This window comes from Lissotriton vulgaris, chromosome 6 (assembly GCF_964263255.1).
Source record: "Lissotriton vulgaris chromosome 6, aLisVul1.2, whole genome shotgun sequence".
NCBI classification, from domain to species: domain Eukaryota; kingdom Metazoa; phylum Chordata; class Amphibia; order Caudata; family Salamandridae; genus Lissotriton; species Lissotriton vulgaris.
In genome coordinates, this window is record NC_141694.1 from 812164453 (window position 1) to 812179079 (window position 14627).

The 14627-nt window shown below is 43.3% G+C and overlaps 1 protein-coding gene across 1 annotated transcript in view; it reads right to left on the reverse strand.

Annotated features, from left to right (window-relative positions):
* The window catches only part of MTR (5-methyltetrahydrofolate-homocysteine methyltransferase), a 585842-nt gene that overhangs the window by 109830 nt on the left and 461385 nt on the right, over nt 1-14627 (reverse strand). The window contains exons 27-28 of the mRNA XM_086926839.1: nt 12326-12401; nt 10408-10563 (exon numbers count right to left, since the gene is read on the reverse strand). Coding sequence (XP_086782965.1) covers nt 10408-10563; nt 12326-12401 — 232 coding nt within the window. The remainder of the gene's footprint in view (nt 1-10407; nt 10564-12325; nt 12402-14627) is intronic.

Sequence of the window (14627 nt, forward strand, 5' to 3'; positions counted from 1 at the left end):
TCATAACAGATATAAAGCGAAACAAGGACATTACAGGAGTGAGCATCGGGGACACGCGGGTGAAACTGGCAGCATATGCAGATGACATCCTGGTGGCTACAGAAAACCCAGAGACCTCCAATGAGGCCCTCATGACAACCATAGAGAGATATTCTACCCACTCTGGGTACAAACTGAACCGCAACAAATCTGAGATTAAACCCCTAAACATCCTTGTCACCAGAGACATGCCTGGAAACTCCGGTCTTTCATGGCAGGCACCCTCCTCAAGACCCTTCAACGGACCGAGTCCATCACACTAGATAAAATTAAATCACAATTAGATGGTTGGTCCCTCCGCTTCATAACTTGGTTGGGTAGGGTCGAGACTATCAAAATGATGATCTCACCCCTAGTAAATTATCTCATTGCTATGCTTCCCCTTACCCTGTCACAGGACTTTCATCACAAACTGGACAAGCTACTCTCTAAGTTCCTATGGAAAGGGAAAAAGGCAAGGATCAGTATAAAAAAGCTCCGCCTCGATAACTCTCTAGGAGGGGTCAACTTAGCGGATTTCAAATTATACCAGACAGCGTTCCTTGCCAAACAAGGTTAATATTGGCTTGCTCCCCTGATGGTTACACCCCTGTGTGGCTAGCTGTAGAGAGAGCTCTCTTCAAAAACCTTGTTCCAGCGACCATTCTAACTGATAACCCTAATACGGCCGCTTGCTCAAAATCCATTTTCCAAAATACGAAAATCGCCTTGTTAAAAATAGATAAACTCCTAGAGAGTAGTATAAGACGCTCTAATTGGGAATCACTATGGTGTAATCATACAATACTTTACAAAGGGAAACCACTTTACAATGAGATATGGATTAAAAAAGGCATCTTCTTCCCACTCCAAATGCTTGGTGAGTCTTACCACCCTCTCCTTTAAGGATCTCCAATCCAAATTTGACCTAGACTCGATAGAATTCTACAACTTCTTGAGCATTAAGGCAGCGATCTCCAAAGCAAAATTATCCACAAAAACTCACTCCCTTCCGAAATATCTAGCTAATCTCAATAAGCTGGGTCACCAGGTCTCCTGGCTTTACAAACTCCTGCGCCTGCAACACTCTAACCTTAACAAACATCTCTGACAGTTCTGGGAATCTCACTCCTCATCACCAATTTCTGATTTAGACTGGTCCAAATCCTGGGAATCGACCACGAGACACAAGATGAGCCCTAAACTCTCCCAGATGAAATTCTGGCTCCTCCATAATGCTTTCTGGACCCTGGCACTGATTACTCCAATGTGCATGTGTTATGCCCTTTTGGGATACAGTCTTCGCCTTTCTCTCCAAGGTCTTCCCTTTCTCCCCCACCAGAGAGCTATCCTTTCTGGTATTCGGCTTCCTAAGTGCTGGTTCGCTTACCAACAATGATAGGGCCCTACTTGACTTACTCCTTACTGCCGCTGTAAAGATAGTTCTTAACAACTGGAGAAGGTGACCACCGCGTTATAGAAGCGCTTAGAGCGATACTTTGACTAGCGCTGTGCTGTGGATCGCGCTGCACATTTTAAATACCTGTTTTGTATTTTTTTTCTCTTGAGTTGCATTCTGCCTTGTTTTTAACCTGCTACTGTCGCGACCCCCCCTGGCCCCTTACCGCATATAATTACAAATTCCAGCACCGCTGCTTAGCGGGTCCGGGCTCCTGGGTTTCTGCATCACGTGGTTTCCGACGTGACGACGCCGCCATCTTGGGAAGGCTGGTTCCTTCCTACCGGGGGTTAGCGCGCTAGCGCTTGTTACCGCCAGTCGCCTACATAAGGTGAGCTTAGTCACGGGGTCAGCCTGGAGAAGGTGACCACCGCGTTATAGAAGCGCTTAGAGCGATACTTTGACTAGCGCTGTGCTGTGGATCGCGCTGCACATTTTAAATACCTGTTTTGTATTTTTTTTCTCTTGAGTTGCATTCTGCCTTGTTTTTAACCTGCTACTGTCGCGACCCCCCCTGGCCCCTTACCGCATATAATTACAAATTCCAGCACCGCTGCTTAGCGGGTCCGGGCTCCTGGGTTTCTGCATCACGTGGTTTCCGACGTGACGACGCCGCCATCTTGGGAAGGCTGGTTCCTTCCTACCGGGGGTTAGCGCGCTAGCGCTTGTTACCGCCAGTCGCCTACATAAGGTGAGCTTAGTCACGGGGTCAGCCTGGAGAAGGTGACCACCGCGTTATAGAAGCGCTTAGAGCGATACTTTGACTAGCGCTGTGCTGTGGATCGCGCTGCACATTTTAAATACCTGTTTTGTATTTTTTTTCTCTTGAGTTGCATTCTGCCTTGTTTTTAACCTGCTACTGTCGCGACCCCCCCTGGCCCCTTACCGCATATAATTACAAATTCCAGCACCGCTGCTTAGCGGGTCCGGGCTCCTGGGTTTCTGCATCACGTGGTTTCCGACGTGACGACGCCGCCATCTTGGGAAGGCTGGTTCCTTCCTACCGGGGGTTAGCGCGCTAGCGCTTGTTACCGCCAGTCGCCTACATAATGCTCGCCCGTAGCGTAGCGGTCTAGCGTAGCGGTCACGCCTTCGCTACGCCTGAGTCTCGCCAGAGTCCTGCCCGTCTGCGCCCGTCAGCGCTAAGGCAGGGCTAGGGCAGGGGACTCTGGCCTACTCACGATGATATCTGCTGAGAATCTTCGTCTACTGCGGCGTCAGGTACGAGTCTGCCGTCATGGCACATTGGATCCACTTAGTGGGCCATTTCAGTGCCCCTCTTGTTCTTTCAAATTACCTTTACCTCTGCCCATTAAGGGTCTGCAATCTAGGCCTGCAGTGGACAGTAAATTGGATATTGCTGTAGTCTCTTCTACCCAATCTTCTCTTAAAATCTTTCATTTAAATGTCAGATCATTGTCCTGCCACGCTCTTGAAGTTTTTACTTTGATAACTGATGAGGCCCCGGATATCTTTTTCTTCACGGAAACTTGGCTGCATGACCAGTCTATGGCGGTCATGAATTTAGCCTTGCCTGTGGGATACACTATGCACTCCCTTCCCCGCAATGCTAGAGGTGGAGGTATAGCAGCTGCGGTGAAATCATGCTACCCCTGCATTTGGAAACCCATCACTTTGCCAGGATGTGAGAGTGCCCTTTTCAACATCTCAGTGAATCCCCACTTTACGTTTACGGGACTCCTAATTTACAGGCCCCCTGGTCCCGATGGCGCTTTTCGCCAAAGCCTCCCGGAGGTGATCTCCTCCCTAGTTTTAAAAACTGCTAATTTTACAATCCTAGGTGACCTCAACCTCCATATGGACGTTCCACTCTCCAACTCGGTACATAGCTTGCTGGCGGATCTTGAAGCGCTTCAAATGATTCAAATGGTACAACTACCGACCCATACGGGTGGCCACATATTAGATCCCGTTCTGACGAACCTTGTAACTAATATTTCAGTGCTGCCCCCTAGACCTATGGCATGGACTGATCACCATTTGATTGAGATCCGTATCGTCACTACTCTACCTCCCCCGAATAATAACATCCCAGCCAGTTTCAGACGCCCCTGGAGAAATTTGAATTTAGAGCATTTCCACCAGCTACTGATGAAATACCATCCCTCACCTCCTACTGAAGTCTCCCGGGGCTATGATACTTTCTGCGAATGGCTCAATCAGTCCCTAGATATGCTCATTCCGGCCAAGTGGAGTAAGACCAGATCGAGTCCTTCAAGCCCTTGGTACGATGAATCCCTTAAAGCCCTTAAAGTCTCCTGTAAAAAAGCAGAACGCGCATGGCGTAAAACGTATGATACTGACCTCAAGGCGGCCTATAGGGCTTGCACTAGAGTGTATCATCGGGCCATATGTGCAGCTAGGGCTGCTTTCTACGCTCAGGAGATTAAGAATAGTACTAACCCCTCTAAGGTCATCTTCAGGGTGTGTAAGGACCTCACAAGCAAGAGGACGGACATTGCTACTATTGAGCCCTCCATGGCACACTGCGAGGATCTAGCCTCGTTTTTTGTTGAAAAGGTGGAGGCCATCTACAGGTCATTTTCTCAGCTTCCCATCAGGGAGGAAATGTCTACTTCTATGGCTCTTAAACCATTGCTAATCATCCCCAGTCCGACCCGGGATGAGTTTTTAGCTTTGACAACAAAAGTTAAATCCGGTTCTCCGGATGATCCCTTGCGACCCGCTCAATTCCGGGAACTTGCTGAATGTTGCTATCCTGCCCTACACGATCTCATCAATCTGTCCTTTAGTTCGGGCAGTGTTCCCAAGGCCTGGAAACAGGCGATGGTCATTCCGATCCTTAAAAAACCTACCCTCGATCCGACTAAGCCAGAACACTACCGGCCCATTTCCCTTCTTCCTTGGCCAGCCAAGCTAGCGGAAGCACATGCTAACCGTATTCTTTCTGCTCACCTGCAAGAAATGAATCTACTGGACATTTCCCAGAACGGATTCCGTGCAGGTCACAGCACCGAAACAGCTCTCTTGGCTGTGGTGGAACATATTAGGAAGATGTTGGATCAGGGTCAGACGGCGGCACTGATCCTTTTGGATCTCAGTGCCGCCTTTGACACGGTGTCCCATCAGATTTTATTACATCGTCTGATGGAGGCTGGAGTCGGAGAGACGGCACTCGAGTGGTTTCGCTCTTTTCTTGAGGATCGAGGTTTCAAAGTGTCCACACCCCCTTTTGTCTCTGCTTCACGTCCTATTCTTCAGGGTGTTCCCCAGGGTTCGGCTCTCAGCCCCACTTTATTTAATTTATATGTTCAGCCTCTGGCGGAGGTAGCCCACAGTTTTGGCCTTTCCTTAGTGTCATACGCCGATGACACGCATCTGGCGGTGGCACTAAACGGTGACTCCAACATGGACGCCCCCACCTTCCAGTCAGCGTTAAAAGCTGTTTCTGGCTGGATGGCGAACAACCGGCTTCAACTTAATGCCTCTAAGACTGAGGTCATTATTTTTGGTAAGGAAAGTGGCCTATGGGGAGATCAATGGTGGCCTACTGATCTTGGCCCTGTCCCTACCCCTGTGAGTGAAGTCAGAAACCTCGGGGTGTGGTTTGATGACAAGCTTTCATTTATCTCCCATACCAAACGCGTGGCTGGCGTATGTTTTGGTACTTTGCATTGTCTGAGACCCATTTTTAAATTTTTCGATGCTGAGACAAGACAGATTATGGTCCAGGCTCTGGTTCTTACCAGACTGGACTATGCCAACTCTCTGTTCTTGGGTTTAAATCAGGCCGAACTGTCCCGTCTTCAGAGGGTCCAGAATGCGGCCGCTAGGATGCTTGTCGGTCTCCCGAAATTTGTTTCAGCTCGCCAAACTATCCGGAATCTCCATTGGCTTCCGATTGAGCAAAGAGTTAAGTTTAAAGCCCTCTGCTTAACTTTTAAAATTCTTAAACTAGCCTCTCCCCCTATTCTTTCACAGACTATTCTGCACTATGTTCCTGCTAGAGCTCTTCGCTCTGCTGGATTGAACCTCGCCACAGTGCCCCGTTTTAAACGGGCTAGAATGGGTGGTCGCTCGTTCTCAGCGCTGGCGGCTGCCCTCTGGAACTTTCTTCCAGCTCCACTCCGTTCAATCCCAGACCTGTTTCTTTTTAGGAAGACCTTGAAAACCTTCCTCTTTTCCACAGTCTAGTCTGTCTTCTTGCCTTTGCCTTCTTATATGTGTTGTGTTATTCAGATCTCCAAGCGCCGGGACGCCTCTTAGCTGCGGCATCCGTGCGCTATATAAAAAATTAATAACATAACATAACATAACATACACGCAAAGCCTCTTTTAAATGTTGGTTAAATTGGGTCACCAACCTAAGAGGAGCTGACAACATCTCACTTCAAAACACCCCGTGGCGCCCTCCTCACAGACAAATGTGGGTCACTCTTGATAACTACTTTAGCGTACATAAACCTCCATGAATCTCCAACCTTCTCCTCCGGTCTCAGCTCACCATGCCCTTACACGCTCATTATGTGCAACATTTGCAAGCCCATTATCTTCAGCGAATGTAAATCCCTGCAGATCACTGCCAATGTACTTGTGCTGGTACTCCTTAAGCAATGTATGCGATTGAAGTTATTCATTTCTCTTTTTGTTTGTCTTATGTTTCTGTTTTGACTTCCAGATCAGTATCATCGTCATACATTTATTTCCTTTTTTTTCTGAATCCACCATTGGTCAATATGATTCTTAACAGCATCTGGATACTTTCTGTTTGCTGTTCTTTCTTTGAAACAACCAATAAATACTTTTGAATACAAACAAAAAGATGCCATTTTTACCAAATTGCAATTTATAAATTGCAATTACTAATGCATTAAACTTTTTATTTTAATATAGCGATTCCACGTGGGGTGCAAATAATCCTACTTCAAGAATATTAATGAGGTAGATCGTAATTGCGACTCACTAGGTATCTGCGCCATCACAGGGATGGTGGCCTGCTTGTTTTTTTTTTAAATGCTGCCGTGGCCAGGGGCAGCTCCTCCACAAAGGCAGAGGAGCGTCGCCCCACTGCTTTATTGCAGTGTGAGAAAGGCAAACATTTTATGTGCTTTGGGCACTGCAGGCGGGCGGGGCTGCTCTGCTCTTTGAGCAGGGCAGGGGAGTAGTGGTATGCCCGCTCCTGAGTGCGCAAAGATTGTTTGGTCTGTCCCCTCGGGCCCTTCTCAGGCTGCCCAAACCAGTCATGTGCACTTTACCCCTTCTCCATGCATACCCCTTCTTCTGCATGGAGAACATGGCCACCTCATTAGCCCCTGGCTGGGCGGCGTCCCGACCAATCACAATGCTGCTTGCAGCACTGTGATTGGCTTAGGGGAGGGAGCCTGGCTGCCTGCTTCCTGTTCCTGTTGGAGGCAGGAAAGCAGGAGCCGCGAAGATGCGGGTTGGGCAGAAAGGTATGTTTAATTTTATTATTTTTATTTTGTTTAATTTCCCCCATTCTCCCCTCCATCCCCTGCAAATCTCCCACTCATGAGCAATGCCAGCCGCTAATGGCAGTGGTCCAGGGGATTCCTTCCTGTTGTGAATAGGTCACCACTACATGTTTGTAGTCAGTAAATTATTAATGTTTTGCAACCCGAAGTGGGTCACAAAGTATTAATACATTCTATTTGATTCGGTATTTGGAAGTGACACCACTTCCAAATATTAAAGAAGTATTTGGTTGCAAACCCAAAATGCAATTCGGTAACGTGTTATTGATTCGCAGTTTGGGTTTGAAACATACCAAAATGCTTTTTTGTGGTTCCAAACTGGCCGATTTTGCAAATAGCTCATTTGCGAATGCAAAAAAGCTTGATACATAAAGCCCCGAGTTACTGCAATTTATATGAACATCTCAACTTGTCAACAAAAAGCTTTGCTCTGATACCCGGAGACTGGCACATGCTTTCTGTGGGCTCTTTCTGTGTGCGTGAATTACTCCCTTATTTCCCAGATTAATTTCTAAGAATAAGTCAGCCTCGCTGCAGGCATTGGTGGGAATTTCCAAGCATAAGTCTTGCATACTCATGGTGAAAGAGCTTTGTGACTAAGGCCTCTTTTTCAATCAGTTAGCCACTCATATGCCTATAAATTCAAGAGTAAGCCAGACCAGAGTCTGGAGTAAATCACGTGCAATTTTATATTGCAACCACTGGTTTCGTTCCCACAAATATCCTCTGTTTCTTACATCCCCCTATATGCCTCTTCATTTGGAGATTACCAATTCCTTTGGATCTGCAACTCTCCGGCATTTCTTCTTGTGTATCAGGCTACCTTACTCACCAATTTGAAAGCTCAGCTCTTCCGCGAAATCAACACTCAGTGCCATTTTTACCCTTCTGCAATTACTCTTTTGGCCAAAGCTCTTTTCAACCTTTCAGCATCTCCCTAATTTCGAGTTAAACATATGAATAAAACCCTCTTATTGTACCCTGAACATGTCAATGCTTAGGATGTCCTCTCTACCCCTGTATAGATGTTTCTTAGGTATGCACATTTAGTTTTACTACCCATTCTATATTTTGTTTTTCATTGTGATTCTATGGAATTCAGTAGTGAAAAATAATACACTGAATTCAAATTATTAAATCAAGAAAATGCAGTCACGGTACACTCTGGTCCATAGCGCTGGATTCGATGAAGGGGGCAATTCCGCGGGTTGAGTGCCTCCGTCCAGTTTCGTGACAGAGTGATGTTGCCTGATGCAGGGGGGAGCGGGTATGGGTGTGACGTGGGGAATGAGCTGTCCATACTGTTTGTCGGGTGACATTTCCCAGATGGATAGATTAGGAGTATCAACTGCTAGCGGTGGGATGTATACCAGAGGCTTGATCTTTGTACGCGGGTCAAATTGTCAACATGATATGTAAATATTACATTGTCTTCTATGTATCTATGAATTACCAATGCTGACTAATGTGCGATTTTATGGAGCCTGTTTTTACAATAAAAAGATTTTTTTTTTTAAATCAAGTAAATATATGTCCTAGCCCTGGGTGTACCCAATGCTATTCCATAACTGCAATATATTAGGGCAACTACAGATAACATAGGCTGCGATAAAATCTTCATAAGTTAGGAAAACATATTTCCATCTTTTAAGGGTAAAACAGACACTTTGCTTCTCCCCCCTCTTTCTCAAGAATTGAAAGCAACAGAGTTCTGTAAATAAGCTTGTACGGGTTCATTCACTTATTAAAACTTGTAACGGACTGAAGCAGTATTTAGAGTGAGTTCTTTAACTCCTGCAAATGAAATGTGCTTGTTAGGCTGATTGTGGATATTGCTAAAAATGTATGTATTCCTAAAGAGCACAGGAGTGGGGAAACTAGGTATACTTTGCCCTTGCAGTGAAGTTTTATCTACGGGGTGTAGGCACATTTTCTTTTTTTTTTTAAAGTTTGATAAAGTCCCTGGGAAAATATATTTAAAGCCATTGTTATTGACAATGGGACACTGTAATTGTACGGCAGCATTTCTGCTGCTTCTCTTGATAAATTCCTCTTTTATCACATTCACAGTTTCTAGGTCTTTAACAGCAGTATTTAAGATCACAGCTAATACGGGAGAATAATGCAGGAGTATAAATTTAAATGTATTACTGATCATATTTTCTATTCCGAATTTAAATGGTTTGCTTATTTTGCGCAAATGTATCATTTTATGATGTTTTTACGAACATTTCTTTTTTTGTACGTTTTTTTAACAGATGTGCATATTTTAAAATTCATTCAATAATAGAAAACTTTCAATAAGTATTATTGCCCATCCAGGCTTTATCACCCAGTAAGCATCAGAGTTGATTATTGCACACAGAGAACCTATTATTTTCATTTATTTATATTTCACAGTTTTATATAGTGCGAACTTGACACAAAGGTGTTGGAACGCTCTACATGAGCACCAGTTATATTATACAACAATACATTCCTTTTTGTATTTCTAGGCACAGGGAGATTAAGGGCTAAATGTAAGACCACCAGTTTTTGCGAGTTCCTAATTGTGCCTTCTTCTGACTCTCAATTAGGAAGTCGCAAAATGCGATATACTAATGTGTCTCAGCCACGTTTAGCGATTCCTAATGGGGTTGCATTTGACCTACCTCATTAATAGTCATGAAGTCAGTCGCAATTTGCGATCCACTAGAAATCGTGAAAACACAGGGATGGTGGTCTGCTGGGGACACTAGACCACCATGTCCATGTTTGCTTTTAAATAAAGCAATGTTTTTTTTTTTTTAAATGCAGCCCCTTCTCCCTAAAGGAAATGGAGGTGCGTTTTAAAAAAGAAAAATGAAACGATTCAGTGTCAGTTTTAAGAGTAGGCAGTAGTCCCTGGGACCACTGCCTGCTCTTAAAAATGCCTTTGAAACCATTCACTAAGGAGAAGTAGTGCTCAGCTTCATAAAAAGCACGCTATGCAGTATAGCTGTTGGAGAGCACTAATCCAAATGAAGGCAGAATGATGAAATAAAGGGGTTGAGTGCTGATCAGGTGTAACATGGAGCTAAGACTATCTGCATCAGTCTATTTGCACTCAGTGGGACTAAGTACATGCACATGTAAGGTGAGTGAGAGCAAAGTAGCACAGTAACCTTTCATGATAAACTCCCTGCAAATTAAATTCCAGTTCCTTTCTGTAGGTAGAGCAATTGGTTAGGGGAATAAGATTTCAACTCGAGGCCTCAGAAAGTGTAACTTTGGGGGTCCAAGCCTCTCTGGACCCTCTATGATTTGGAGAGTCCCCATTTCATTCAACAGCAGCACTCCCCTCTGAATGATCCTATCATTCAATTAAGAAACCCGATTTAAATGTGAGTTTTTTTCCATAAGGGTGGTACTTTCCATTTTTTTTTTTAAAGAAAAAAACGACAAGTTGTTAAACGGAATAGAGCCACATTCACTCACCCACTGTATTGTCGTTGAAAATTTTCGGAAATCCTCGGTTGGGGTATTTGCCACGGAGCTGCCAAACATCAAAGAAAGGTTTCCAATCAATATAGCTCGCCAGCCTCTCCAAGTCGTAGTCTTCAAAGACTTTTGTACCAAGAAATTTAGGTTGGACTGTAAAGAATACAAAGCACACATCATGTAGTGTACATAAGGCACAAAAGGATAGCGTTCACATAAGAATAGACTTTGCTAATGCATTTTGTTTCCACAACCCTCCAAACATTTTAACTTTCAGTCGCCTACGTTTCTAAAGTGCAGTCTCTGCAGAAAAGGAATATTCTCAGTACACCCAAGAACCAACTATCGGTGGTTAGGACTATTTTATGACAAAACAATCCAGAACGAGAAAACCATCAGAAAGAATTGTTCAGACATGATATTCCAATAACTGTAAACCACTGATATAAAATGGATCTTTTTTTGTTGGGGTTAGATTAAGCAGGGTTCTCCAAAGTCAGTCCTGAAGGACTGGATCCATGTCAGATTTTTAGCATATCCCTATTTAGATAAATGTAGTTATCTTAAGAATTTGGCATACATCCGGCCATTCAGAACAGACTTTGGAGAACCCTGGATTAAGGTAGAGACTTTGAATATCATTTGAGTTGTTTTTACTTTCAGGCTCAGGGTTAGGGAAAAGATTCTAGTAAGCATTAGATTTGGATTTAGGGTCATGATGACAAATAACTTCAAAAACAAGCAAAGGTTAACATTATGGTTAAACTTAGGGCTATACCTAAGGTAGGGACTAGAGGATTGTTAGGTATTAAAGTAAAGATTACAGTTATGGTGACAGTAAGTTTAAGGAATGTTGATTCAAATTGTTCCAACAACTTCATTGCAATAGGTTACCTGTAATGCTAAACTATATTCCATAATGACTTAAAAGTCAGAAGTACTAGAGTAAGATTTGAAAAAAGTGGTCGAAACTTGGGAACTGACTTCTTGCAATTCCTGTGGCATTTTGCGAACCAACCTATGTACAAATAGGTCCATTCCCACAACACTGAGTAGCAGTGGATCATAATTCGACCTACCTCATGAATATTAATAAGGTAAGTAGCAAATTGCAACTCACTATGATTCGCTGTAATCACAGGGATGGTTGCATGCTGGTGTCAAAAAGTCAGTGTTTTGCTTTTAAATAAAGCTTTTTTTTAAAATGCAGAACATTTTTCTGAAGAAAAAAAGGGATGTGTTTTTAAAAAAACTTTGTAAACGACTTTTTAACAGTAAGCAGTGGTGCCATGGAGCAGTGCCTACTCCCAAAAAAGATTTTTTTGACAATGTACTAAGGGGAGGGGTCCCCCACGGACCCATTCCAGTTTGCGAACGAGCACTACCCTTAAGAAGTTGGTAATATATGAAAGTTTTGAGATCGGATTTTGGTTGTGTAATGCTAATACATACCATACGGAATTGCCATTTGAAAGGGATGTCCTAAACACGCCCCTTCCATGTAGCAATTCTTACTGGTATCTTAAACTCATTTCACGATTTGGTAACATGTTACCGAATTCCTAAATGGGTTTAGTACATTTGAAAAATAAATTTCCGTGTCACAAACCCCCAGATTTACTGAACTGCAGGGTTTGTTGTAGGAATAGGAGTTTGAACATCTGGCCCGTACATCTGGCACCTAGATCTGTGCCAGATTGCAGGTGAACAAGTACATTCCCATAAGCAAATCCATTGTTGGAACTAATATCTTGGTCATTCCATTTTAAGTGTAATATTGTCTGTTTTTTACAACAAAATATTTTCTCTTTTTATTGTCAGTGGTTTTAGCATAATTGTAGTATGTTGAACGACTGATATATTTATGTGAATAAGAAGCCTTATTAAGTATGTTTAGGAACTACATGGTACTAACCGGGTGGATCAGCGGAAGCCCAATCTATGAATAAACCCTTGCTTCTTGCTTGGTCTAACGTCAAATATCTTCTTTCCTGTAAAAAATAGATGTATCCAGTCATGTTATCAATTAATAACATCTAAATGAAGCAACATTAAAACAAAAATAGAGATACAGTTATAATCAGAGCACATGGAAATTATAAATGTGTGTGGGGGGGCGGGGGGGGTACCACGACACCAGAGACAAACAAAGTGTCTAAATGACAACATGTGGACACCACCGGTGATGTAGAGTGGTGTAAAACAGCAAATTCTCAGCTAATGCTAGGGGCAGACTTGCCACTATACCACTTTGGGATTTTTCCAGTGGACTACAGACTTGGGTGGGCTGCCATGAGTCAACCATGAAAGCCCACAATAGAGATCGCACTGACTAGAAGTGTGAGGCTGGTTTGAACATTTGTGCCAGGGCTGGTTTAGTTTCCGGTACCAGATAAGGAAGCGAGAGCATCCACGTTGAGGACAACAGAGCTTCAGAATGAAACACAGCAGATCAAATGATGTATGAGAGAGGGGACAGGGATTAAATGAGTTGGATGGAAGCATAAAGAGTGCCCACCACAAAGCAATAAAGACTTAAACAGAATGAAAAAAATCTAACAGGCACAGACAGACAAAATACTTGGGTGATAACAAATAACACACAGAAAATCCACGCACTTCCCCAGAAATATTCAAGAGAAACAATGGTTTGGTCCAACACCCATTTTAGTCGTCAATACCATTATAGAGAACTCGGTTGCAAAATAACTTACAGTCACAGTAATTCATTTGCAGTTCGTTAGGATATACTTAGTGACTTTATGAGAGGAAAGTGCATTTTTGTTGATAGCCTACCACCAATATAGCTAAATACTTTCATTAACAACACAATACGCTCTGAAAATCTTTTGTTCTCATACTGTCTCTGGTCTTCCATTACACAATAGAGGCTAGATACATGTATGGGTTCAAGAAGGTAGGAGTCATTGATGTATATTTAACTGATATTATCTGCAATAATAATAACATAGATATGCAACATTCACACTTATTTTTCCAAAACACGATTGTGAATAACCACAATACAAATAAAATCCAAATCTCATGGCAGATCATTTTCTAATCTTTATAAGAAAAATAACACTAGAAGTACACACAAGCAAAACATATGGTTGCTTCACTGGTAAATTCACAATTTGCTAAGTTTTTAAAGATTGCTCAGTTACCAATTTCACAAACTTTCCAGTGCAAGAATGTTCTTGCAATAAGTGTGTAAAACTTCTCACACAAATCACTCTATGCCAGGTTTCCCTCTGTTTTTATTACAAATGTGCAACCACCAGTCAAGCTCATGAAATTTAAGTTTATAAAAGCTTCACAAATAAATGGGCAAAACAACTTTGCATCATTTTACATACAACCCAACAAGCTAGCTAGGAATTTCGATTTCGGATGGAGAGCTCAGTGTCAGTTGGTTGTCTGCCAGAGGGGCGATGCAGCACAAAACGATTTCTCATCATTTTGACCTTGCGCACATAGTCAATGACTGTACGCTAACTAAGTTGACCCATTCTGGATCCTTACAGTGAAAGGTCTTTTGCACTGCCTGCATGCATTGTACCAGGTATTTTCTGTCGCAGAGACAATCTAGTAAAATAAAAATTTACATTGAGATTGCAGCTGTTCCCTAGCAAAGAGAATCCTGGGTCTGCCACTGCCAAAGACTTAATTGCGTCCTTCCTTGCCAAAAGAACGCAGGCTGTCATCTTAGGACCCTTTCAATCGGCCCAACTCTCTGCTCCATGTGGAGTACCTCAAGGCTCATCCCTGAGTCCGACACTTTTTGACATCTACGTGTCGGACCTTGCTAAGACCATCAAAGCACATGGGATGAGCCTAACCTCTTACGCCGACGACACCCAACTAGTGTTGGCAATCAAAGGGGATGGAGAGCAAGTAGCCGAAAAATGTAAGAAAGGGCTCCTAGATATAGGAGAATGGATGGCTACCAACTGCCTAAAGCTAAATTCGGAAAAAACCGAGGTACTTATCTTTGGACCACTCCTACCAGCCTGGCCAGCAAGTTGGTGGCCAGAGACCTTCAGTACCCCTCCCACTCCTACCGCCAAGGTCAGGAACCTTGGAGTCATCTTCGATGACGGTCTAATATTCATGGACCACGCCAACAAAACAGTGTCTACGGCACACTTGAAATTAAAAATGATCAGGAAAATACGCCCTTTCCTTCCTGACTCTGCCATTAAGACTCTTGTCAC